This window comes from Oryctolagus cuniculus, chromosome 18 (assembly GCF_964237555.1).
Source record: "Oryctolagus cuniculus chromosome 18, mOryCun1.1, whole genome shotgun sequence".
NCBI lineage: Eukaryota > Metazoa > Chordata > Mammalia > Lagomorpha > Leporidae > Oryctolagus > Oryctolagus cuniculus.
Window position 1 is genome coordinate 67,833,008 of NC_091449.1, and position 26,186 is coordinate 67,859,193.

The 26,186-nt window shown below is 65.5% G+C and overlaps 1 protein-coding gene and 1 long non-coding RNA gene across 4 annotated transcripts in view; one reads left to right on the forward strand and one right to left on the reverse strand.

Moving 5' to 3' along the window:
* The first annotated feature begins 2 nt into the window (after positions 1 to 2).
* On the forward strand, positions 3 to 2,863 carry LOC127489213 (uncharacterized). The gene is made up of 3 exons (XR_007917148.2): positions 3 to 575; positions 901 to 1,089; positions 2,590 to 2,863. It is a non-coding gene; the product is annotated as an uncharacterized lncRNA (long non-coding RNA).
* Positions 2,864 to 8,128: 5,265 nt separating this feature from the next.
* The window catches only part of FBXO31 (F-box protein 31), a 46,463-nt gene continuing 28,405 nt past the window's right edge, over positions 8,129 to 26,186 (reverse strand). For 2 of the 3 annotated variants that reach the window (XM_070061884.1, XM_070061883.1), the window contains 6 exons: positions 22,766 to 22,933; positions 20,442 to 20,516; positions 14,080 to 14,189; positions 12,725 to 12,878; positions 11,550 to 11,890; positions 8,129 to 10,465 (listed from right to left, as the gene is read on the reverse strand). In XM_070061884.1, coding sequence (XP_069917985.1) covers positions 10,243 to 10,465; positions 11,550 to 11,890; positions 12,725 to 12,878; positions 14,080 to 14,189; positions 20,442 to 20,516; positions 22,766 to 22,933 — 1,071 coding nt within the window. In that variant the 3' untranslated portion in view covers positions 8,129 to 10,242. The remainder of the gene's footprint in view (positions 10,466 to 11,549; positions 11,891 to 12,724; positions 12,879 to 14,079; positions 14,190 to 20,441; positions 20,517 to 22,765; positions 22,934 to 26,186) is intronic. The other variant, XM_070061885.1, reaches the window with a different exon arrangement.

Below are 26,186 nucleotides of genomic sequence, written 5' to 3' on the forward strand. Positions count from 1 at the left end.
CCACGCCCGCCTTCCTCACCGGCAGCCAGTCCGTTCTCCACGTGGCGCCGACTCTGGTCTGGCTGAGCCTGGTCAGACAACTGCACGCGCTCCCACGGGCTCACGGCACCACAGTCCTCACAGCCCACGGCACTGTGCGAGATCTACAGCGTCACGTAGGGCATGCACACCTGCACACACGCATGTACACACCTGCACACACGTACACACCTGCACTTATGCACACATCTACCCACACACATGTGCAACTGCATTTACACACTCCCCACACACCCGTGTGTACACTGCACACACACCAGGTCCCAGCCTCCTCTAACCAGGCTCCTCCCCACGCCAGCACGTGCTCTGCTGTTCTGCACCTCCGTGCCCCCTCCCTGCTGTTTCCTCCGCCCGGACCCTCCTCTGCGTCTGCCTCGCTGCCCCAGGCGTGGGCGCGGTGCCGCTGTCTGAGGAGCCCGCAGAGCAGACCTGGGGAGCACGGCCGGGTTCTCGGCTGCTGACGGCGGCTCGCAGGTCGGGGGGGTCTTCGTGCTCTCCCTACTTGACGCGTCTCCTGACGGCAGCCTGTGGAGCAGGTGCTAGAACCATCCCCGTCGGCACGGTTTGGGTTAAACTCACTCACTGAAGGGCTCTCAGCTCCCAGCCTCTGTGGGACCCTGGCAGGGCGAGGAGCTGTGCTGGACTTGAGGTGGGGCAGGGATCGGGACTCACGCAGCCCTGGGAGGCACTTCCCCAGCTCGGTCGAGCCACGACGTCCAGGGAGGCTGACGTCTCGTCCTCCGGCCCCCTCCGGCCCGGGCTCCCCGCCTGACCCCGCCCTTTCTCCTCGCCCTCTGGCTGCCCACGTCCTCCTGTGCCTCCTCCCAGCACGCACACCCCTCTTCCTCTCCTCATGCGTAGTTTCCGTCACGGACGTGCAAAGCTTTGAACAGAAACACTGCCCGATGCCGACAGTAGGTGAGCGCCCTGGACACAGAGTCCACCGGAACTGCGGCTGCAGCACCCGTCAACACGGCCAGGAGAAGGCCCTCCGAGCCCTAACAGCCTCCTGAACTCATGCGCTCCCCTAAGTCTCCAAGCCTTAGGTCGGTAAGGTGGTGCACACGGAGCCATGGTGGTGTTTACCAGGTGGGCCTGCTAGGGGTCCTGGGGTGGCTGGGGGCGCCCTCAGAAGGAAGTTTTCCCAAGAGGGCTGTTTTTGAAAGCCTGGGTTGGGCCCAGCTCTGCTTCCTGGCCCCACGTGTGTGCACACTCCAGGCTGGGCCACCACGGCTCTCACCAGATGCCACAGCAGGGGCCTCCCGACCTCGCCCGCGCGGCCCCGTGGCGGTGAGAGGAAGTGGGCAGGCGCTCACCTAGTTACACAAGGCTCTGACGATGTGGGATCGGGGCACCCTCAGCCATCGCTGGCGGAAGAGAACGGTGCGACCCCCAGAAGACGCTGGCCAGCTGCCCGCCAGTCACGCGTGCGCTCGCCATCCGGCCCCACAACCCAACTCTGCAGCTCAAGGGACTGAAAATGCGTCGGCGCCCAGAAACCCCCGCGCAAGCGGTTGCTCTGGTTTACCCACGGCATCCAGCCGGAAGCAACCCCGAGCGCCCTGACGGGGGACGGGCGAGCCGGCTGGGGTGCACCTGTGCCCGGCAGAGCGGCGCGCACTGTGCTGGGTCATGGGTCCTCAAGACAGGGGAGGGGGTGCAGCCAGCCCGGGGCAGAACGTCAGTCCTGCAAAGGCTCCTGGGAGAAGGAGAGTGATGACCACACCGGCTCCCACGGGCTGTGCCGCGGGCACACAGCCAGGCCGCGCGAGCTCCCTCCCGGAGCAGCCGTGAGCTTGACCTGGAAGAGGCAAGGGCGGGAATGCAGAATGAGCTGTGGCCTCCGGGGCGCAGGAGGCGGGGAGGAGGTGTGTGACCGGGAGCGGTGACAGAACCGAATCCTGACCATGGTGCAGCTTCACAGCCGTGGCTGTCAATCCCAGAACCATGCACACAGAACTCTGCCGTGCAGAGCTGTACCTCGGGGCGGGGCGGGGACAGCCCGGCTCTTGTCGCTCCCCAATTCGCGGAGGAACGACACTAGACCCTGCGCTGTTCCTTTTGCCTGGCCCTTCCCGGGTTAGCTGCCGCCCCCCCACCCCGCCTCTGTGGAGGGGCGGCACCCCCACCGCTTCCCCCGCTTCCGCGGAGGAGCGGCACACCGCCGGCCAGCTCTCTCGGGGGCTGCTCAGATGTTTCTCAGATGTCCCTCGGGTGTTCCTGGTGCATGTTGTCTCTCTCCTCCTTTATAGTCCTCTTCCACCAATCCCAACTCTGCTACCCACACGCCGAGTACGCTGCTCTCCTCCAATCAGGATCAGCTCCTGCAGCTTATCAGTCAAATTGGTGAGGCAGCTGCGTAGAGGCTGTTTGCTCCTCTCCCAGCGCCATATTGTGGGAGAGCAGATGCATAGAATAAGTCTTAATTCCAGTAACTTAGTCTAGTCTCAGTTGCTCCCCGCAGTCTCTCACTGAGCCGCAGAGCACCACTTGCCAGTCACCAAGACCGTGCAAGTCCTTCAAGAGTGTTCTCCGGAACCTTCTTCTCAGGTGGCGCCGGAAACGGAGAAGCTTCCTTGTGCAACCACAAATGGTGGCATCAGAATCCTCGGAGCCCTAGGGCCGATGCGACATAGCCGGCATCCCACGTGGGCGCCAGTTCGAGTCCCGGCTGCTCCACTTCCGATCCGGCTCCCTGCTGATGTGCCTGGAAAGCAGCCGAGCTTGGCTGCAGTGCTTGGGCCCCTCCCTGCCCCCATGCGGGAGACCCGGAGGAGCTCCCGGCTTCAGCACGGCCCAGCCCTGGGCCCAGCCCTGGCCGTGCTGTCACTTGGGGAGGGGGCCAGCATAGATCTCTCTCTAACTCTGCCTTTCAATAAATAAATCTTAAAAAAAAAAAAAAAAGAATCCTTGAGAATCCTTGGAAACCCACAAATGCTCACACCGTCCCCCGGATCGCAGGCCAGCAGGTCAGAGCGGGGGCGGCATTTTCCCGCAACACACGGAGCTTCCCGCCCACCGTCCGTGGTAAGCCATCCAGCCCGCCCACGTGGCACACGCGGACTCAGGCCGTCGCCTCTTCCCAGTCACCTGGCCCCCAGCTTTGCTCGGGAACGCAGGACTGTGCCAGGGAAGGCGGACACGGCAGAAGCCCCGCCCCTGGGCCAAGACTGGCTCCTGGAGGGTGTGGGTGCCGGCTCCAGCCAGTGCGCACCAGCCCCGGCGGAGGATGCCGGAGACAGTGCTCCTCCCAAGGAAGAGACTGGAGAGCTAGGCACTGACTCGGCTGCCTCAGCCCCGCTCAGCACCATGGAAAGCTCCGGGCTCGGATGATGGGCCCCCAGGGGCCAGGTTCTGTCCCATGCCCACCACGAGGTGCTGGGAGACCCCAGGCCTCCGGCTTGGCCGCCCTGTGCCTTCTGGGTTTCCACAGGGAACTGGATCACAGGCCGCAGCTGGCTCCACGCAGCAACGCCGGCTGGCCGAGCCCAGCTGCACCAGCCCTGCCTCAAGCGGCCGTGGCCGTGGCGTTCTGAGCCGGGCTTCCGAGTGCAGCTTTCCTTTGCTGGAAAGGACGAAAGAAACCGCCAAGCGAGTCCCTTGTAGATCAGGGGGTGGCGACAGTGGGCCTGGAGCCCCGGACCCCTGCTCTGACACGTCCTGGCTCTGTGCCCTGGGCACATCACCCGCCTGTCCGAGCCGCGGCTCCCCTCCAGTCCGGGGGACTGATCTGACCACACCTGTGAACCGCGTGTGACACGCCGGCCACGTCCGGCTGGCCCTGGACTCTCCTTCCTGAACGGCTGCCAGGACCCCAGTGTCGGGCAGGGGTAGCGCAGGGCGCGCGGGGTGACGCGGTGCACTGGGCAAGCAGCACAGGGCAGGCCTTCAGACCCGGCTGATGGTGTAGAACGACCTGGAGGCAGGTGCCCCCCCTTGGGAAGAGGGGGGCGGGGACAAGGGCTGTGGCCAAGGACAGCAACTCCTCGGTTTGAAAACTTCCTGCAGCTGGCTGGGGTCACGCCTGATGCAGTGGCCCTGAGTGTCCACAAGAGGTCACACTTCTAAAGAGACTTGCCCTGAAGAGCCGGGACAAAGGGAAGACGCCAGACGCTGGAGCCCCCGCCAGCTCTGCTCTGCGAGGCAGAGGATGGGCCGTGGTCCTGCGGCCAGGCCGCCGCCATGCCAGGCACCTACCCAGAGGAGAAGTGGGCGCCGGGTGGCGCCGTGTGGCCCAGCAGCTCTGCCCTGTGGGAGGGGCCTCGCAGGGTGGCTCAGCCCACGTGTCCTCTCGCTGCCCACGCTATTCCTCGGCCCCAGCACCAGAAGACAGCAGAGAGCAGAAAAGCAGCCCAGCTCAGAGACCCCGGGAGGGCGCCAGCGTCGGGCAGAGCAGGCGCAGGTGCAGCCCCCAGCTGTGCGGCCGGCGTCGAGGAGCAAGCTGGGAGACCCCGGCGTCCTAACGACTCGGGCACCTGCTGATCTTGTCTTAAAGCCAAATGTTGGGGCCGGTGCTGTGGCGTAGCAGGTAAAGCTGCTGCCTAGGCCGGCGCCGCAGCTCACTAGGCTAATCCTCCGCCTAGTGGCGCCGGCACACTGGGTTCTAGTCCCGGTCGGGGCACCGGATTCTGTCCCGGTTGCCCCTCTTCCAGGCCAGCTGGGAGACCAGGATAAGTACCTGGCTCCTGCCATCGGATCAGCATGGTGCGCAGGCCGCAGCGCACCGGCCGCGGCGGCCATTGGAGGGTGAACCAATGGCAAAAGGAAGACCTTTCTCTCTGTCTCTCTCTCTCACTGTCCACTCTGCCTGTCAAAAAAAAAAAAAAAAAAAAGCTGCTGTCTGCGGTGCCGGCATCCCATATGGGTGCTGGTTCAAGTCCCGACTGCTCCTCTTCCTGTACAGCTCTCTGCTGTGGCCTGGGAAAGCAGTAGAAGATGGCCCAAGTCCTTGGGTCCCTGCACCCATGTGGGAGACCAGAAAGAAGCTCCTGGCTCCTGGCTTTGGATCAGTTGTGGCCAATAGGGACATGAACCAGCAGATGGAAGACCTCTCTCTCTCTCTGTCTCTCCTCTCTGTGTAACTCTGTCTTTCAAATAAATCTTTGGGAAAAAAAAAAAAGTCAAATATCACAGAGAGGCGTACAGAGGCTGCCGCCTCCAGTCTACTACGCTGCACTGCTGTGGCAGGTGCCGTCCTGCTTCCAAGGCCTCCACAGGGCAGGGCCACAGCCCCCCCCCCCCCCCCCCCCGCGAAGCCTGGCCCCAGCAGGTGCTTGTGGCAGAAGCAAGTGCCAGCTGCCAGAGGCCACGGGTCCCAGCCCACACGGGAGAGCAGCAGGGGACGGCGCCAGGCTGGGGCTCCGAGTCCCACACGAGCGATCCTGAATCCCAGGGAAGACGCAGGGCTGTAACCAGCGGCATCCGCGTCCTGCTGTCTCCTGAGCACGACTTGAGACGCAGGGACAGGGGCTGCGGGCCCGGGCTCCAGCAGCGGCACCTCGTGGCCGACAGCCTTCTGCACTCACGGGATGTACACGTGCGAGGATAAACTCGGCATGGCTTCGGCTTTACGTCTTACACAAATACCCACCGCTTGCTTTATCCAACCTTTCCAATGTAGTGAAGTCGCGTGCACACCGGTTTGGGACTGCCAGGGCTGACTCCGCCCTCATCCAGCACTGCCTGTCCCCACGTCCCTGCCGATCTCCCTATCGGCGACACAGCTTGGCTGCATTTCCACTAAGCCGCCTTGGGGCTCACCGCCGTGACCAGCGGGCCTGGCTCTGGGGCTCAACAGCTTTCCCTGGCCCACGGAGTTCTCAGTGCACAGGCTCGTCTGCTTGCCCTTGCCCTGGCCTCGGGAGACGCAAACTCACTCTGGATTAAGCTAAGCAAATTCTCTGGCTGCCCACGCCCCTGGGGGTGCACAGGATGCCAGGGTCAGAGGGAGGACTGCAAGGACCAAATGTGGTCCAGGTGCCAAGGGCCCACATGGACCCCGCCCTTGGACAGGGGTGTGGGCCATGCAGCCGGGGCTCCTGCCACACCCGCACACATCCCCACAGCCACAAGGCGGCTTCAGGGGCAGGTTAGCTTCAACCTAAAAGGAGAAATCACCTTGCACACCCCAGGGCGCGAGCCCTCCAGCATCTGCTTCTGGGGTCAGGCAAACCCCAGCTCGGACCACGGGGACCAGCGACTCTTCCCCTCCAAGTGTCACCTCCCCAGTCAAGGCCTTGGAGCTCAAGACCAAACAGTGTAAAGTTTTTCTTCTCCAAGTCGACGGTGTGACCTCAGGCGCCCAGAGGTACGTCAGGCTTTCAAGGACACGGTCTGATCCTCCGGCTGCCCCTCCCCCCGCAAGCCCCCAAGCACGCTGCGCGGGCCTCTGAGCCACAGTGACACAGGCCTGCAGAAACCTGGTGCGGTCTCAGTCCCAAAGCACCCAACCCAGGGCACAGGTTGTCTCCTGCTCAAAGGGATTCCAAAGACACAAGGTTTCATTCCTGGCCCCCACCTGCCTGTGCGAAGCCAGGACCTGATCCTGGCCTGGGAGTGGCTCTCAGGCCAGGTGAGCGTCCTTTAAGAGAATCAAACACGATGGGGCCAGCGCCGTGGCACAGCAGCTAACGCCACCGCCCGCAGCGCCAGCCTCCCACATGGATAGCAGTCCCAGCTGCCCCACTTCCGACCCAGCTCCCTGCTGTGCCCTGGGAAAGCACCCGGAGACAGCCCAAGTGCTCGGGCCCCTGCACCCACGTGAGACCCAGAGGGCGCTCCTGGCTCTGGCCTGGTCCAGCTGTGGTCACTGTGGCCATTTGGGGAGTGAACCAGGGGATGGAAGACCTCTCTCATCTCTCTTCAAAAAAAAAAAAAAAAAAAAGCATCAAACGTGAAAGTGAGAAGGGGAAGAGGGGACAGGACGGACAGGGCCTCAGCGTTCTCAGGCTTTGTCTGCCACGTCGCCTGTCTCCCCAGGAGCCGCCGAGGTCCCGGGGAAGAGGGCAGCGGCAACCAGGGGACACCGAGGGACCGCGAGTTCATGAAGCCCAAGGGAGTGAGCCAGCTCTCACCCTCCCCCTACCACCTGCGAGCACTAAAAACCGACCTCGCAGTGGCGAGAACCTGGGCACCCACAAGCCACGCCCCCCGGAGGCGCAGCTGCGACTCACGGACAGGGAAGCCGTCCACTCCGCGGCCAGGACAGACAGAGGCCCAGCGTGCAGACCCCACGTGTGAACGGGACAGAGGCCCAGCGTGCAGACCCCATGTGTGAACGGGACAGAGGCCCAGCGTGCAGACCCCACAGACCCCACGTGTGAATGGGACAGAGGCCCAGTGTGCAGACCCCACGTGTGAACGGGACAGAGGCCCAGCGTGCAGACCCCACAGACCCCACGTGTGAATGGGACAGAGGCCCAGTGTGCAGACCCCACGTGTGAATGGGACAGAGGCCCAGCGTGCAGACCCCACAGACCCCACGTGTGAACGGGACAGAGGCCCAGCATGCAGACCCCACGTGTGAACGGGACAGAGGCCCAGTGTGCAGACCCCACAGACCCCACGTGTGAACGGGACAGAGGCCCAGCGTGCAGACCCCACGTGTGAACGGGCCTTGCCCAGGGCGGGCGATGGCAGCGAGGGCAGGACATCTGGCCCGAGGCCCCCCGGAGCGCCCCCTTCTGCCAGGCAGACTCCAGGACGCAGGCACCTGGTGCTGGCACAGGGCCGTGAGCGCCCCGAGCGGCCAGCAGCCACGGTGACGCAGGCAAGGCCAGCTGGGTGGCTGCAGTCCGGATGACGGAGGCGTCTGAACCCCCCCCCACGAGCCCCCGCCTCCCTCCCTCAGCAGCAGACGCCGAGGCCAGGGCCGGTCCCTCCCGGGTGAGGGACGGTCCCAGCCTAGGGGCAGCTGCCAGTTAGGAATCTGTGGCTGTCCCTCCGGACTGAGTGACTTCTCGTCACAGCCGGGAGGGCCCAGCCCCACCTTCCCGGCTGCTGCCCACGCCCTGCGAGAGCGGCCCGAGACCGGTCCAGCTGCTCCCAGGAGGCATCTGTGTGCCCAAACACGAGAAGCCGGTCCACGAGGTGTGGGATTTTGTTTTAATCAGAAGTATTCTCCTCGACCAGTGTGCTCTACAAAGCGGAGGCGAGGCCCCCTGGAGACGGGGCGGGTCCCTTAGAGCGGGCCTCTGTAGAAACTGCCTTCTTGGCTGTTTCAAGCAATGGCAAACCTCGGAGAGCCACGGCCCACAGCCGGGGGTCCCTGAGGCGTCGTGGCCGGCTCCCACCGCTCGGGACTGCCTCATTTGGCACAAGAAAGGTCAACAGCTGGGGGGGGGGGGCGACGACAGAGCTTTGGGCTCCACCCTGAAGGTGCCAGAAACCAGGACCCAAACCTGAATGCCGCGGCGCGTGCTGCCAAGACCTCGGAGGGGAGCCAGGGTCTCCGGCACAGCTGTGGGGGGCCGGGGTGCCGGCTGTGGCCCCTCTGCCTGAGCCCCAGCAGATGCTGGGAGGGCCTGCACCGCTCAGGGATCACCCTCGGACGCCAGGCGTCCTGAAGCCTGTGTCTGGTCTTCAAGGCCAGTCAGGAAAAACGTCCCCGGATCTCTCAGGTCAGCGCCCCCTCGGACGCCACCACCTGGGGTCCCCGGCCAGCAGGACGCAGCCCAGCACCTGACAGCACTCAGAGCCGCCCAGCCCGTGAGCCTGAGCAACACAGGCAAGATGTGAGCACAGGCCGCAGGACGGGCACGCGGGCTCTGCAGAGGCCCCCGGGGACAGAGCGGGACGGGCACGCGGGCTCTGCAGAGGCCCCCGGGGACGGAGCAGGACAGGCACACAGGCTCTGCAGAGGCCCCCGGGGACGGAGCGGGACGGGCACGCGGGCTCTGCAGAGGCCCCCGGGGACGGAGCGGGACGGGCACGCGGGCTCTGCAGAGGCCCCCGGGGACGGAGCGGGACGGGCACGCGGGCTCCACAGAGGGCCCCAGGGACGGAGCAGGATAGGCACACAGGCTCTGCAGAGGCCCCTGGGGACGGAGCAGGCCACAGGATGGGCATGTGGGCTCCGCAGAGGCCCCCAGGGACGGAGCGGGATGGGCACGCGGGCTCCACAGAGGCCCCCGGGGACGGAGCAGGCCACAGGACGGGCACGCGGGCTCTGCTGAGGCCCCCGGGACGGAGCAGGACGGGCACGCGGGCTCCACAGAGGCCCCCGGGGACGGAGCAGGCCACAGGACGGGCACGCAGGCCCCGCAGAGGCCCCCAGGATGGAGCGGGACGGGCCTCCGTATCTGACACCGACGGACGTCACCGAATGCAGGTGACACAGCATGGCGCAGCGCGGGCGAAGCGTCGGTGCTCGGGTTCCCCAGCGGGGCCTGGGCTGTAAAGCACCCCCACGTGTCCCCGCACCTGCAAGGGGCTCCAAGCCCACCCACTCTGGACACTCAGCACCTTGAGAGCGCAGCTCGTGGGCAGTCTCTGTGGACCTGCATTGCACAAGGGGCGGGCAGCCACGCGTGTGTGGGAAGGGGGAGGAGAGGGCCTGGACAGCAAGGTCCCGCCCAGAGCTGGCCGCTGGGGACGACTCCAAGTGAGCCCAGAGCAGGCAGGCACACGGGCTGTATCTGCAGTGACCCGAGTGGCGAACTCCCCGCCACTTCCCAGAGGAACCAAGAACAGCAGCGGAGAACTTTCGTCCAGAATCCAAGCAAGCCAGGAGGGAAACGGGAAGCCGGCCCGGCCCTGCCCCACTTCCTGGCCACGTCCAGGGGCGCACTGCTGCCCAGACAGAGTCCGTCTCCTCTCCCTGACCACGCGGGCCGCGGGCACTGGGGCACGGCCGCGTCGGGGGACAGGTACCGCCGGCTGCAACTGCTCTATCTGCTCCCGGGAAAAGCACAGCCCTCCCTGGGGGGCGTGTTCCCCCCGGAAGGCACAGGCAGCCACGCGCATGCTGCCCTCTGCAGTTCAGTTCTCTGCAAGCCCCTGCGGCCCCGAGTTCTTGTGGTTTTCCTAAGTCATGCTCAGCTGCTTCCTGCATGGCTACCGAGGACGCACGGGGACAGGCTACACGCTATACAGAAAGTGTTGGGGGCGGCGGGCTGGGACCCCGACAAGCCACGAGTTCCGGCCAAAGGGCCAGACTTGGAAGTGCTGCTGCTGCCCACGGGCCGGGTCCCGGGCCGACGCCGGTCAGGACGCGAGCGACTGGATGTTCTCGAGCATCTCGTCGAAGGCCTGCGGGGACGGCGCGTCGGCGTTGCGGAAGGTGGCCTGCACCCGGCTGTACAGGCTGAAGGACTTCAGCTCCAGCCAGACGAACCCAAAGCGGTCCTCGTCAAATAGGATGAAGGCTCCGGGGGTGCGCTCGGGGCTGGTGAAGCCATGGCCGGCGATGAGGCCTGTCCCGTAAAAACTGAACAGACAGGAGCGGAGGCGTGAGGGGGGGGAGGGGCCCCAGCGAGCGCGCCACGCCCTCACACCACGGTCACCAGGCACCAGGACAGGATCAGCAGCCACGCCCTCACACCACGGTCACCAGGCACCAGGACAGACTTGGCAGCCACGCCCTCACACCACGATCACCAGGCACCAGGACAGACTTGGCAGCAGGGACACCAACAAGGGCCCAGGCTCTCCCGAGAAGGCACCAGGTGAACTCTCCACGGCTCTGGGTGCGAGGTGGTCTGGAGCTGGGAGACTACAGCCTGGCGAGCAGGGTCGACCTGACCGTGACCCTGTGACCTGGGAGACTGTGGACTGGGTTCTCGGTGATGGGCAGCGTCCCAGCTCTGCACTGTCCAGGACAGCAGCCGCCAGCCGTGTGGGCCAGGGAGACCGAGGACCTGGACTTCTCCTTGGGCCAGTTTACATTTAAATCGCCCTGGAGGGCGAGGCCAGGACGGGGGCCGTGTGGCCTGGATGGTGGCGAGGGCCTGGCATGTGCTGTCAGCAGCCGTGGCCAAAGTGCAGCAAAGCACCAGCCGGCGCCCAGGCAAGACCTGCACCGGTTAGGGACCAGGGACCCACGCCCCTCGGGGAGGACAGCGGCCAACAGTCCACTCCACACGCTGTTCGAGGGCTGCCAGGGGGCGGCCCAGCACAGCAGGGGCAGCGGAAACTAACAGAAGAGTGGGGAGGCGGAGGGGAAGACTCCAGGGGCAGTGAAGGGCCGCCTGTGGTCACCGAGACGCACACCGCTCCCCTGGGGTGCAACCAGGCAGGCGGCCAACTCGGCCGGGCGAGAGGGAGAGGAGGCACTGAGCACTTGCCACACTTTCCAAAGCCGTGACAGTGAGGTCTCAGGATGGTCACCTCAGAGGCCTCCCGTCCGGGAAGCTGACGCCCTAACAGCACCCGACGGCAGGAGGCCGGGAGCTTTCCCGCGAGAGCGGCCGCGAGGCCCAGGAGGCAGCGTGGCCCGCTCGGGTGCCTGGGGCTGCAGCTAACGTGTCGGAGCCCCCCGGCCCGCCCTGCGCACCGCGGCCGGCAGTCCTTACCACATCCTGCACGTGCGGGGGTAGTCCTCACTCCTCGAGCTCACGCCTACGGGCAGCACGAAGGGCTGCCCCTGCCCCGACTGGCCGGGCTGCTCCGCCGCCGTGGCCGCTGCGTCCCCAGGCTTCCCCCCGTCCTCCGCGGGCACCGGGTCCGGCCCGTGTTCCGGCCCCTCGGCCTCGTGCCTGCCCTCCTGCTGCTCCTGCCGCACCTGCTCGCGGGCCTCGAGGACCAGGCGCGAGAGCTCGTTGAAGTTGCGCAGGTTCTCCACGTCGGGCAGCTGGATGCGGTGCCGCAGGTCAACCTCGACCGTCTGCTGCCCAGCGGGGATGTTGGGGTCACCCTGCAGTCGGGGTGAGGGGCAGACAGGGACATGCAGACCCGCTCCGGGCTCCCAGCCCAGCGCCCCACCGCCTGAGCCGCAACCCTGGGAAAGCTGGGCGGGGGGCGGACGAGGTCTCCACAGACAGGAACGGCAACAGGTGCTTTGTGGAGTCCACAGACAGACACCGACACACGTGTGCTCGGCCGGGAACGGGCCCTCTGGCCTGGAGGGTCCTGCCCCCTGCAGCTCAGAGACTGCAGACAAAACCCGGGGCGGGGTCGTCAGAGCCGCAGGTGCCTGCTTCTGGCCCTGTTCCACCAAGCTCCACAGGAGCTTCCCCCACCGCACAGGGACCGACAGGGACCCTGCTTCTTCAGGGCTGGTCAGTGCCACCCACCAGACACCCAGCCAAGCCAGCAGGCACGGTGTGAGCGGCGGCCCCTGAGCCAGCCGTGAGCCCCGCTGCGTGGCAGCCGGGCAGGCCCAGGAGGAGCGGGGACGAGGCTCGCGGGGCAGCGCACCCCTGGCCGGGCTCTGCTGAGCCGCTGGCAGCCGGCGCCAGGGGCCGCCTGCTGACACACAGGCCCAGGTGTGGCTACGTCTCGGCCTCATGCAGACAGCTCGGGGGGCCTGTTCCCAGGACACGCCCAGTGAAATCCGGACTCCGGGGGTGGGGTCTGCACCAGGGTTCCCGGGGCGGCCGGGGCTGAGCACCAGTGTGGCACAGCCGACTGGACGCACACAGACCCGGCTCAGTGGGGCTGGGTCCAGGTGCAGCATCTGCCTGCCCGGCACGGTGCACCCACAGCCATCTCACGGGAAACGCACAGCGCGGGCCCGGGCGCCCCTCACCGTGATCTTGGTGCCCCTGGCCACGCGGCCATGGAAGCTGAGCATCACGACCTCCAGGCCGTGGCTGCCGTAGGTGCCTTTGAAGAGGCCGGGCTGGATGAGGTCGTCCGGGCGGCTGGGCGGGAGGTAGATGCGGCGGTAGGTCAGGCAGTTGCTGTGGGCGGAGGAGGCACAACTCGCAACCCATCCTGGCTGAGGCCTGGGAGCCACGGCCACCCCCACGGCCTGCGGCACAGCAGAGCCGGCACCGCTGTCCACAGCCCCAGGGACTCAGCAGGGCAGGGCCCCCAGCACCCGAGTGGGAGGGAAACGCGGCTCCTGCTCCACCTGCCTGGAGAAGGGAGCCCGTGTCACCTGGGGCACCCTGCAGCGGGCTGAGCGGGAGCGGGACAAGAACCTGGCCTGGCAGAGCTGACGTGGTTTTGACACGCAAGTCACAGGAGTGTCTGTGCCAAGCAGACAACACAGACCCCCAGGTGGGGACCAGGACCAGGGCTGTGTCCCCAGAGCCCTACGGGACAGGGCTGTACCCCAGAACCCCCGGGACAGGGCTGTACCCCAGAGCCCTACGGGACAGGGCTGTACCCCAGAGCCCTACGGGACGGGGCTGTACCCCAGAGCCCCCGGGACAGATCTATACCCCAGAACCCCCGGGACGGGGCTGTACCCCAGAGCACTCAGGGGTGGGGCTGTACCCCCACAGCCCCTGGGGCAGGGCTGTGTCCCCAGAGCCCCTGGGACAAGGCTATACCCCAGAACCCCCGGGACAGGACTGTGCCTCAGAGCCCTACGGGACGGGGCTGTGCCCCAGAGCCCCCGGGATGGGGCTATACCCTCAGAGCACTCAGGGGTGGGGCTGTACCCCAGAGACTGGCTGTGCCCCAGAACCCCCGGGACAGGGCTATGCCCAGAGCCCTACAGGACGGGGTTGTGCCCAGAGCCCTACGGGACGGGGCTGTACCCTAGAGCCCTACGGGACGGGGCTGTACCCCAGAGCCCCCAGGACGGGGCTGTATCCCAGAGCACTCAGGGGTGGGGCTGTACCCCCACAGCCCCTGGGGCAGGGCTGTGCCCCAGAGCCCCCAGGACGGGGTTGTGCCCCAGAGCCCCCGGGACGGGGTTGTGCCCAGAGCCCTATGGGACAGGGCTGTGCCCCAGAGCCCCCAGGATGGGGCTGTGCCCCAGAACCCCCGGGACAGGCTGTGCCCCAGAGCCCCCGGGACGGGGCTGTATCCCAGAGCACTCAGGGGTGGGGCTGTACCCCCACAGCCCCCGGGACAGGCTGTACCCCAGAGCCCCCAGGATGGGGCTGTGCCCCAGAGCCCCCGGGACGGGACTGTGCCCAGAGCACTCACTCGTACTGGCTGGTGTAGATGAACTTCATCAGGATAAGTTCTTGCATGTGTTCGTGGAAGATGTCCTCCAGCGTGCGGCCCCATTCCTCCCGCAGCCACGTCCGAAATTCCTGCCACGAGAACGCAGGGCGTGAAGGTGACCACGACACAACGGCGGGAGGTGGTGGCCCTGGCGCTATTCCACGCGTGGCGCATCTGCACCCAAGGGCCGTCCCCATGGATGCAGCGGGGACAGCCGGGGAAGACACGGGGGCTGCTGCGTGTCGTGGGCTCCAGCCCAGCCCACGCTCAGTGGCGAGCAGTGAAGCGCCCGGGTCCTCACCTGCCCGGGCACACGGCCCAGGCGCCTCGGGGCACAGCAGGAACCACGGCAGCTCCTTCAGGCCAGGCTGGGCCACAGCCTGCGTCCAGGGCCTCCCCGTGCAACCCACAGGGGCCTCACTGCCGTGGGGAGGAGCCCACCCACACAGCCCCCGCTCTGTGCCGCCAGCGAGGCGCGGGACAGCCAGCCAGGCAGACTGTGGAGACGAGTCCACTCTGAAGCTGTCTTCGTAGTTCGGCTGAATATAAAGTAAGTATATTTACAAAAGGGGGCTTTCATAAACACCCGTTCCCCAAAGCTCGATAATTCATATGCAGTTTGCATAATGCTAAGGATGTTTAGTGCTTAATAATTTGATTCTATACAATTAACAGGATTTATTCAAACTCTCATTTCCTAATTGAATATATGAATATACCGTTTCTAATGATGATCTAGAATTAGCTTTACAGAGGTTAAGAGCCATTTAGTAAAAAAAAAAAAAAAAAAAAAAAAAAAAAAAAAAAAAAAAAAAAAAAACCCTAAACCTATTAATTGCTTTAATATGTTACTGTCCCCGAACACTGTCCCCAAACTCCCACAAAAACCAGAAATCACAGACTATTAGCACTACACGACCAATAAAAAAAAAACTGAATTTCTATGTACACTGGTAGCACAAAATTGCAACATCCTCTAAACACAGAGGCCCTGGGGAGAAACGTTAACAACATCGGCTAAGACCTCTGTCCCGAGAACCAGACCACTGCTGACCGGGCTAAGGAGGCCCAGGGAGCCTGTCCACAGCCGGGACGCCACACTCTGTCCACACGATCTCCAGGCCCATCATGCTGGCCAAACACCCCCAGGCCCTGGGCAGGCACAGCAGGCAGATTCTGAGATCCACACGCAAATGCGTAGAAATCAGACACGCAGAAATCCCGAAAACACAGCACCGAGGCCACGGCGCCGTGGGCTGAGCCGCCGCCTGCAGTACCGGCTCCCATACGGGCGCCGGCTGGACTCCTAGCTGCTCCACTTCCAATCCAGCTCCCTGCTAACACACCTGGGAAAGCAGAGAAGACGGCCCAAGTGCTTGGGCCCTGCACCACGTGGGAGACCTGGAGGAAGCCACTGGCTCCTGGCCCCAGCCTGGCCCAGCTGTGCAGGCCATCTTGGGGAATGAACCAGCAGATGGAAGACCTCTCTCTCTTGCCTTCTGTAGTAGCTCTGTCGTTCAAATATATCGAAAAAGGAGGAGGAAGAGAAGGAGGGGAAAGGAAAGGAGAGGGAGAAAAGGAGGAGGAAGGGAAGAAGAAGAAAAGAGAGAAGAAAGAAAACAAAGAGCCAAGCTAGACGCCGGCGAGCTCCTAGTACGCCCTGGCGACGGCAGGACGGCACCAGCCTGGCACCAGAGTCCAGAGGCAGACCCGCGCGGATCCGGCCCTGGCGACAGCAGGACAGCACCAGCCTGGCACCAGAGTCCGGAGGCAGACCCGCGCGGATCCGGCCCTGGCGACGGCAGGACGGCACCAGCCTGGCACCAGAGTCCAGAGGCAGAGCCGCGCGGATCCGGCTGAGTGGCTCCCAACAAAGGTGCCCTCCCCGGGCCCTGGGGAAGGTGCTCCATCAGCCGATGCAGACAGAACGAGCGGTGGGGCCCACCTCACACCACGTGGAGGAGACACTCCCCACGGAGCAAGAACGGGACGTAAAGCAAAGCCAACTTTCACTGAAAATTGGAGGGGCCGGTACCGTGGTGCGGCGGTCAAGCTGCTGCTCGGGATACCTCACTCCATGTCAGGGTGCAGGTCTGAGTCGCAGCGGCTCCGCCTCCGACCCAGCGCCCCGCTAACGCACCTGGGAAGGGCCCTGCCAGCCACACAGTGCGGCTCCCGGATCCCGGCTTCAGCCTGGCCCGGACCTGCTGCCGCAGCCACTGGGAAGGAAAGCAGCGACGGGAGATGTCACTCTGCCTCCTGTGAATGCACCCCTAGAATCAGACTCCACCAGAACGAAAACCTTCCACTAAAGTGCTGCACTCATGGAGCGAAGGCGCTTTCAAGTCAAACGCAGCCAGCACTGGCGCAGCCTGGTTAAGCCATCACCCGTGGCGCTGGCATCCCACTGGGCGCCGGTCCAACTCCCAGCTGTTCCTGCCATCCAGCTCCCTGCTGATGCACCTGGGACAGCAGCAGAAGTCGGCCAAGGTGCTTGGGCCCCGGCACCCGTGTGAGAGGCCCAGATGGAGTTCTGGGCTCCTGGCGTCAGCCACTTGGGGAGTGAACCAGTGGATGGAAGATCTCCCTCTGTGTCTCCCTCTCTCTCTCTAACTCTGCCTTTCAAATAAATAAAGTATTTTTAAAAACACTGAATGCAGGGCCAGTGCTGCGGCACAGTGGGTTAAGCCACTGACCCCATGCCAGCATCCCATACGGGCACTGGTTTGAGCCCCAGCTGCTCCACTTGCAATCCAGCTCCCTGCTAATGTGCCTGGGAAAGCAGTGGAGGACAGAACAGGTGCTTGGGTCTCTGTACCCAGGTGGGAGACCTGGAAGAAGCTCCTGGCTCCTGGCTTTGGCCTGGCCCAGCCCCAGCCATTGCCATTTGGGAAGTGAAACAGTGGAAGGAGGGTACCTCCCTCCCCCTCTCTGTAATTCTGACTTAAGGTAAATATTTTTTAAAAGTCCAATGCATAAGCAACAGATGAAGACGGAAGTGAGTGTATGTAACGTATTCCTGTTACCATGGTGAATAATCAGGAAGATGACCCGGGCGCACTGGGATCTGACTCACTCCAGGAGAAGGTCGCGCTCGTTAGGAACGCCCAGACGCCTGGTGACTCAGCACAGCACCCTCTGGAGTCACCGCAGCCTGGCGCACGGGGCACCAGCCTCCCCAGGGCTCGCACGCCGCACGCCTGGCACACCACAGCCCCGGGAGCTGGGCCGGGCGAGGTGAGGGTGCCGGCGGCTCTCAGGGAAGGCCCAGCGCGCCCAAACTCCCTCCGGCCCTCCCCACCTCCGCAGGCACCTCCATCCGGGGAAGGGCCACGAAGGCCCAGCCCAGCCGTCACCCGTGAGGAAGCAGCCCGGCGGGGCCCACGCGGGAGTGACGCCGGGAGTCGGGAGGGGGGGTCTGAAGGACTCGGGCCGGGGGAGACGGGAACCGTGTCCTGCGTCGCGGCAGACCACGCCAGAAGCCGGAGCCCGCAAGCCTCACCATCAGCGCTGCTTACTGCCGAGCGCCCCCCACTGGGGAGCCGCTGGCCCCTCCTCAGCTGCAGGAAGCCCAGGGTCCCCAGGCCCTCACAGCTCAGAGGGCCGGCGCAGGGGCATCCATCGCAACACCCAGAGGAGCCAGAGGAGGGAACTCTGTGTCCCAGGGGCCCCCCCGGTGCCTGTGGTGGCCGTCTGCCCACAGCCTGTCCCGTGCAGTCGTCCTAAGTACCCTGGGAAGCGCCGCGCTGGTCTAGAATCCCGAGCAAGCGTCCACCGTCAGAGCAGGCGGCAGCCCTGACCTCCCTCAGTTCCCCACACCAGCAGGATGTGTCTGGGTCAGCCGGACGCCCATCACGGCTCCCCGGGGACGGAAGCGGCTGTGGGGTCACGCTGAGCTGGTAACAGGCCCACCCACAGGAGCACTCTGTCCCTGAAGCTGCCCACACTGCCTGAGACACTAGAAGCCACGTGGTGGACAAGGGGCCAGTGGCACATTCCACTGGAGAGGCAGCCACGCAGCAGCTGACAAGGACAGCTGTCAAGAGTCCACAGCAGATCCCTCGGCCCCTCCAAGACCCCACCCCATACAGTCCTGGCCTGGGCAGGGGTCCCGAGTCCTGTGCAAGGCATGCACACGGCCACGTACAGATGGAGGCTGAAAGAGAAACCAAGAGAGGAGCGCGGGCGTCTGGCGGCACAGAACGCTGACTTGGAAACCTGCAGGCCATGCTGAGGGGCTGGGTGCGGCACCTGCCACACATGCGGGGGACCCGGCCCCGCTCCACTCACCGTGGTCTTTGGGGAGCGAAGCGGCGGATGGGGGCTCCGTCTCCACACACAATGAAGAGTGGGAGGTTCAGGGTACTGTGGCACGGCGGGTTACGCCGCCGCCTGGGACACCTGCCTCTCACAGCGGTGTCTGGGATGGAGCCCCCGGTGTTCCATCCATCTTCCTGCAGCACACGGGGGCCTAAGCATCAGGGTTCCTGCCACCCGTGGGCAGTTCTGAGTTCCTGGCTGTGGCCTGGCCTAGCTGTGGCTACTGGCATTTTAGGAGTTAACCAGGGGATGAGAGATTTCTCTCTGTGTCTCTCCCTCTCTGTCACTCTGCTTTTCAAATACATAAAATTTAGGGAAAAAATTGGGGGGGGGGGGCAGGTGTCTGGTGACACGGTTCAGCTGCCAGGCACCCAGCACGTCACGGGGTTGGATTCCTGGCTCCACGTCCAACCACAGCTGCCGGGAGGTGGCAGGTGATGGCTCAACTACTTGGGTCCCTGTCACACACGTGGGACACTCGAGACTCCCAGGTTAGCCTGGCCCCAGCCTGGCTGTTACAGGCATTTGGGGAGTGAATCAGCAAATGGAAGAGCTCCCTGACCAGCCTCTCAAAAACGAAACGCACGGGCATTTGGCCGAGCAGTTAAGATGCCAACTGGTTGCTTGTGCCGCGAGGTGGAACGCCTAACGAGTCCTGGCGCCATTTCAACCCAGCTTCCTGCTGACGCACAGCCGGGGAGGCAGCAGGTGACGGTCAAGCATCTGGGTCCCTCTGCCACCCACACGGGAGAACCAGCCTGATTTTCTGGCCTCTGGCTTGGCCTGGCCCAACCCCAGCTGTTCAACAATTATCTATGGAGACAGCAGATGGCAGATCTCTATCATTCTGCTTTTCAAAAATAAACAAATAAAACTTAAAAAAAAACAAAATCACATACAATGCAAAAAATCAAATAGGTGGGACCAGCGCTGAGTCACTGCCTACAGCACCGGCATCCCTTACGGGCACAGGTTCAATTCCCAGCTCCGCCACTTCTGATCCAGCTCCTTGCTAATGCACCTGGGCAATCAGCAGAGGACGGCCCAAATGTCTGGGCCCCTGCACCCACGTGGGGGACCTGGAAGAAGCTCCTGGCTTCAGTCTGTCCCAGCTGTGGCCATTGTGACCATTTAGGGAGTGAACCAGCAAATGAACGCGCTCTCTCTCTCTCTCTGCCTCTCCCCCTCTCTGTAACTGCCTTTCAAATAAATCTTTAATAAAAGTCAAACAGGCATTCAGTCTCTCTGGAGGTACTCCAGCCTGCAGGACAGTGCCAGGAAGCAGGGAACTGTGGCCGCGTCTAGAACCTGTCCCAGATGCTGGGCTCACCTCCTGCCCCCCGCCGGGCTCACCTATTGCCCCCGCCGGGCGCCACTCTCCTCCTGCCTCCTGCCAGGCGCCCGGGCTCACCTCCTGCCCTCCGCCAGGCGCCAGGCTCACCTCCTGCCCCCCCGCCGGGCTCACCTCCTGCCTCCCGCCGCGCACCAGACTCACCTCCTGCCTCCTGCCAGGCGCCTGGGCTCACCTCCTGCCCCCCGCCGGGCACCAGGCTCACCTCCTGCCCCACGATGGGCTCACCTCCTGCCCTCTGCCAGGCGCCAGGCTCACCTCCCGCCCCCCCGCCAGGCTCACTTCCTGCCTCCTGCCAAGCACCGGGCTCACCTCCTGCCTCCTGCCAGGCGCCCGGGCTCACCTCCTGCCCCCCGCCGGGCACCGGGCTCACCTCCTGCCCCCTGCCGGGCACCGGGCTTACCTCCTGCCTCCCGCCGGGCAGCAGGCTCACCTCCTGCCCCCCCGCCGGGCTCACCTCCTGCCCCCGCCGGGCACCAGGCTCACCTCCTGCCTCCTGCCAGGCGCCCGGGCTCACCTCCTGCCCCCCGCCAGGCACCGGGCTCACCTCCTGCCTCCTGCCAGGCGCCCGGGCTCACCTCCTGCCCCCCCGCCAGGCACCGGGCTCACCTCCTGCCTCCTGCCGGGCACCCGGGCTCACCTCCTGCCCCCCGCCAGGCACCGGGCTCACCTCCTGCCTCCCGCCGGGCATCCTGTGGTGGTCCGTCTGGTTGCACTTAGTGGAGAACTCGTCCTTCTTCACAATCTTCAGTGTCCACGACGGAGGAGAGAGGAGGCACAGAGTGAGTCCAGGCCCCCTGAGCCAGCCCAGGTCCCCTTGCCCTCTCCTGCTTCCCCCAGACCCGTCTGAGGTGCCGAGACGGGGCCGGCGTCGTGGCTGACGAGGCGGAGCTGCTGCCTGCAACACCAGCGTCACAGATCTGGTCCCAGAAGATGCAGCTCCTGCCACTGCGCCTGGACAAAGGTGGAGGATGTTCCGGACCCCTCCTGCCCAGGGAGACCTGCGTGGAACTCCTGGCTGCCGGCTTCAGTCTGGCCCAGCCTGGCCCGGCCCTGCCTACCACAGCCTTTTGGAGAGTGAACCAGCAGATGGAAGATCTCTGTCACTCTGCCTTTCAAATAAACAAATAAAAATAAGAGGCCCAAGATGTCCCAACACAGGGCCGGCCGAGCACAGGGCTCAGCTGTCCCCAGCAGGACTGGATGGCAGAAAGGGGTGTGGCAGGTGCCTGCTGACCACGGCGCGCAGGGGCCCTCCTCAGACGGACATCAGGAAGACAGCATTTACCCCCACCCATTCTCCCCGCAATGGACAAGATGGCAGAGAAGCACAGCTGCGAAGACCCCAGGGCTCCAAGTGGACGCACAGTCGAGACAGGGTCCCAACACCGCCAGCGCCACGAGACAGCACAAATACCACCCAGCTCCCGTTCCCGCCAACCTGTGTAGGCCCCGGCCTGCTCAGAGTGCCGGGAGCCCTCGCAGGATGGCCCCGGGCCCTCACCCGCACACTGCAGACGCCTGCCGGCCAGCCCTCGCCCACCTGGATGGCCCCGGGCCCTCACCCGCACACTGCAGACACCTGCCAGCCAGCCCTCGCCCACCTGGATGGCCCCGGGCCCTCACCCACACACTACAGACACCTGCCGGCCAGCCCTCGCCCACCTGGATGGCCCCGGGCCCTCACCCGCACACTGCAGACACCTGCCGGCCAGCCCTCACCCGCACACTGCAGACACCTGCCAGCCAGCCCTCGCCCACCTGGATGGCCCCGGGCCCTCACCCGCACACTGCAGACGCCTGCCGGCCAGCCCTCGCCCACCTGGATGGCCCCGGGCCCTCACCCGCACACTGCAGACACCTGCCGGCCAGCCCTCGCCCACCTGGATGTGGCCGTTGTGGGGCCCTCACCCACACACTGCAGACACCTGCCGGCCAGCCCTCGCCCACCTAGATGGCCCCGGGCCCTCACCCGCACACTGCAGACGCCTGCCGGCCAGCCCTCGCCCACCTGGATGGCCCCGGCCCTCACCCGCACGCCGGCCAGCCCTCGCCCACCTGGATGGCCCCAGCCCTCACCCGCACACTGCAGACACCTGCCGGCAGCCCTCGCCCACCTGGATGTGGCCGTTGTGGGGCCCTCACCCGCACACTGCAGACACCTGCCGGCCAGCCCTCGCCCACCTAGATGGCCCCGGGCCCTCACCCGCACACTGCAGACACCTGCCGGCCAGCCCTCGCCCACCTGGATGGCCCCGGCCCTCACCCGCACGCCGGCCAGCCCTCGCCCACCTGGATGGCCCCGGCCCTCACCCGCACACTGCAGACGCCTGCCGGCCAGCCCTCGCCCACCTGGATGGCCCCGGGCCCTCACCCGCACACTGCAGACACCTGCCGGCCAGCCCTCGCCCACCTGGATGGCCCCGGCCCTCACCCGCACACTGCAGACGCCTGCCGGCCAGCCCTCGCCCACCTGGATGGCCCCGGCCCTCACCCGCACGCCGGCCAGCCCTCGCCCACCTGGATGGCCCCGGCCCTCACCCGCACACTGCAGACACCTGCCGGCAGCCCTCGCCCACCTGGATGTGGCCGTTGTGGGGCCCTCACCCGCACACTGCAGACACCTGCCGGCCAGCCCTCGCCCACCTAGATGGCCCCGGGCCCTCACCCGCACACTGCAGACGCCTGCCGGCCAGCCCTCGCCCACCTGGATGGCCCCGGCCCTCACCCGCACGCCGGCCAGCCCTCGCCCACCTGGATGGCCCCGGCCCTCACCCGCACACTGCAGACACCTGCCGGCCAGCCCTCGCCCACCTGGATGGCCCCGGGCCCTCACCCGCACACTGCAGACGCCTGCCGGCCAGCCCTCGCCCACCTGGATGGCCCCGGCCCTCACCCGCACACTGCAGACACCTGCCGGCCAGCCCTCGCCCACCTGGATGGCCCCGGCCCTCACCCGCACACTGCAGACGCCTGCCGGCAGCCCTCGCCCACCTGGATGTGGCCGTTGTGGGGCCCGCGGTGGCCGTACATGCACTCCACGGTGGCAGCCTTCCTCTCCATCAGGTGGATCCTGAACAAAGGCTTGAACCTCATGGGGTCGTCCACATGCGGGTCGTGGGGCGGCAGGTACATCCAGCCGATGATGAACAAGCCGTCCACCTGTAGCCGGGGAGAGGACGCGTCCACGCACGCCTGCACCCGTGGCCCCAGCGTGCCCACCCACCCGCACCACCTTCCTCGTGGCACCGCCAGCCAGGGGCAGGGAGATACAAGACCCTCCTGCCAAGGGCCGTCACCCCCAACTAGCCCCGAATCTGCGCGAGCACCCGCAGGCCGCCTCCCGCTCCAAAGGCAGTGGGGGTGGGGGTGTCAGGGGGTGGCGAGGAGAAGAGTCCAGAAAGTGAGCCCAGCCACGCATCGGCCCAGCTGCGGTGGGCCGCAAATGCCTCCACCGGGCCCAGGGCGGGGGCCGTGCTCGGGCCGGGGACCGCAGCAAGGAAGGGACGACGCCTGCCGTGTGGGCGTGACACCGACACGGTGGTGCCACGTGGAGTGGGAACAGGGCAAATGCCAACAGCCGGGGTCTGCTCTAGAAGACACGGGGGAGGGGGCTGCCTCTGGACGGCCCGCACAGGTGCCCACTCTACCGCTCTCTGTCCTTGGGCACTTGTGGTGCAGGGCGAGGAGGCAGGGCGGGGCACAGCCAGCAGTCACCCCACCCCCGGGGCTGCCCTGAGGGGAGGGGGGCCCTGGAAGGCCTCGCACACACAGCCCTGAGGGCCCAGCGGTCACCCCACCCCCAGGGCCGCCCCGAAGGGGGGGGGGAGGCCTCACACACACAGCCTGGAGGGCCCAGCAGTCACCCCGCCCCCAGGGCTGCCCGGGGGGGGGGGGGGGCGGAAGGCCTCGCACACACAGCCCAGAGGGCCCAGCGGTCACCCCGCCCCCAGGGCTGCCCCGGGGGGGGGGGGGAGGCTTCACACTCACAGCCCGGAAGGCCCAGCGGTCACCCCGCCCCCAGGGCTGCCCCGAGGTGGGGGGCGGAAGGCCTGGCACACACAGCCCGGAGGGCCCAGCGGTCACCCCGCCCCCAGGGCTGCCCCGAGGGGGGGGGCGGAAGGCCTCGTATACACAGCCCAGAGGGCCCAGTGGTCACTCTGCCTCCAGGGCTGCCCCGAGGGGGGGTGGAAGGCCTCGCACACACAGCCCGGAGGGCCCAGCGGTCACTCTGCCTCCAGGGCTGCCCCAAGTGGGGTGGGGTGGAAGGCCTCGCACACACAGCCCGGAGGGCCCAGCGGTCACCCCGCCCCCAGGGCTGCCCCGAGGTGGGGGGCGGAAGGCCTCGCACACACAGCCCGGAGGGCCCAGCGGTCACCCCGCCCCCAGGGCTGCCCCGAGGTGGGGGGCGGAAGGCCTCGCACACACAGCCCGGAGGGCCCAGCGGTCACTCTGCCTCCAGGGCTGCCCCGAGTGGGGTGGGGTGGAAGGCCTGGCACACACAGCCCGGAGGGCCCAGCGGTCACTCTGCCTCCTGGGAGGGCGGGGGCCACGGCTGTGCTCTCACCATTTCGGTCTGAGAAGAGGGGCCAGGTGGTAGCTCCACGGACTCCACTTTCCCTAATCACCCCTGCTTTCAGAAGCGGGCTTCTCTTCCTTCTCACTCTCCTATTCGCTGTGGTAAGAGACACGATTATCCCCCCACCCCCAACTGGGAAAGAAAAGGAACCTGCCCACGCTGGCAGCCTGGCTCAGCCCCGGGAGCAGGCGGACCCACAGGACTCACAGCCAGCGAGCGCCGGCGGCCTTTCTTAACAAACAGCAAACTGCGGAGATTAAGTATTTATCACTACCCAGCACCCCGCCTGCTGGACAGAGCACACAGTGACACCAGGCCCTGCAGAACCAACACAGGCTGCCGGGCCAGGCCAGAGGCACCTTGGGGGCACACACACCCACCATCATTGATTACAAACACAGCTGTCCCTGGGGCCAGCTTCTACTCCGCTGGCGGAGCCCACAACAAGGGAGCAAAGTCTAACCACCAGTTTGGGGCCCAGCACTGTGGCTTAGCAGCTAAAGCTGCGCCCTGCAGTGCTGGCATCCTACACGGATCCTGGTTCGAGTCCTGGCTGCTCCACTTCCGAACCAGCTCTCTGCTAATGGCCTTGGAAGGCAGCAGAAGACGGCCCAAGGATCGTGGGAGACCCAGAAAAAGCTCCTGGCTTCAGACCTTCCCAGCTCTGGCTGCTGCAGCCATATGGGGAGTGAACCAGCAGACGGAAGACCCCCGTCCCCCATCTCCCTGCCTCTCTGTAACTCCACTTTTCAAATAAATAAACAAATATTAAAAAAAAAAAAAAAAAAAAAAAAAAAAAACAAAGAACACTGAGCTCCAGCTCCCCTGCTGCCCGGATGCTCACTGCTCTCACACACGGCAGGGGCAGCCCTGGAAGGCCCAGCCGGCAGCGCCAGCCACACGCCCAGGCCCAGGCTTCTGCTCTGGACTCCAGCAGCAGGAGGAGGTCCCGCAGGGGCACCTGCCGGGCACAGAACCAGCGAGAAGCTCACTCGCCCAGACTGCCTACAGGATGCCAAGAAAGTCAAACCAACCGCGTACTCACTTCTCACAGGAAGACAGGCAGGTGACCAAAAAGCGTGTAAAAATCAGACCTACAGAGGGCAGACGTGGCGCAGTGCGCTCCGCTGCCACCTGGGACACGGGCATCGCCTGGGGAGACCAGTTCAAGTCCCAGCTGCCCCTCCCCCGACCCAGGCCCTGCTAGCACCAGGGACACAGTGGAGGACGGCTCAAGCGCTTGAGCTCCTGTCCCCTGTGGGAGACCTGGATGGAGGTCCCGGTCCTGGCTTCAGCCTGGCCCAGCCCAGCAGCTGCAGCCATCGGGCAGCAGATGGAAGACCTCGCCCACCCCGTCCCTCCTCCTCTCTCTCCCGTGTGTGTGTGTGTGTGTGTGTGTGTCACTCAAATAAATCTTAAAAAAAAAAAAAAAAAAAAAAACCAAAACAGAACCATAAGAGTTCTGCCTGCTCTCACCACGGAGCTGTACCAGACCCACGCTCCGACCAAGCCCCACCTCAAGGGCCAAACCCCCACGTGTTAACACGCTATCTGCAGACACCAGGAAGCAGCTGGGACGGCCGGAGACCCAGACCCGAAGTGCCGAAGAGGGGCAGCCAGAGGGGGCCGAGGGGAGCCGTGTCAGCTCCACTCTCCCAGGGCCACTGACCACCGAGCTGGGCAGAGGGCGGCCCAGGAGGCCACAAGTGCAGAGGCGCAGGCCAGGGGTGCGGCTCAGTGCAGCCAGGACAGAGCTGCCCCATCCTGGAGAAAGACGCGTGGAGCGCCGAGCCCACTGGAGTCCCAGCTTTGGCCCCTGGGCACTGGCTGGACGCT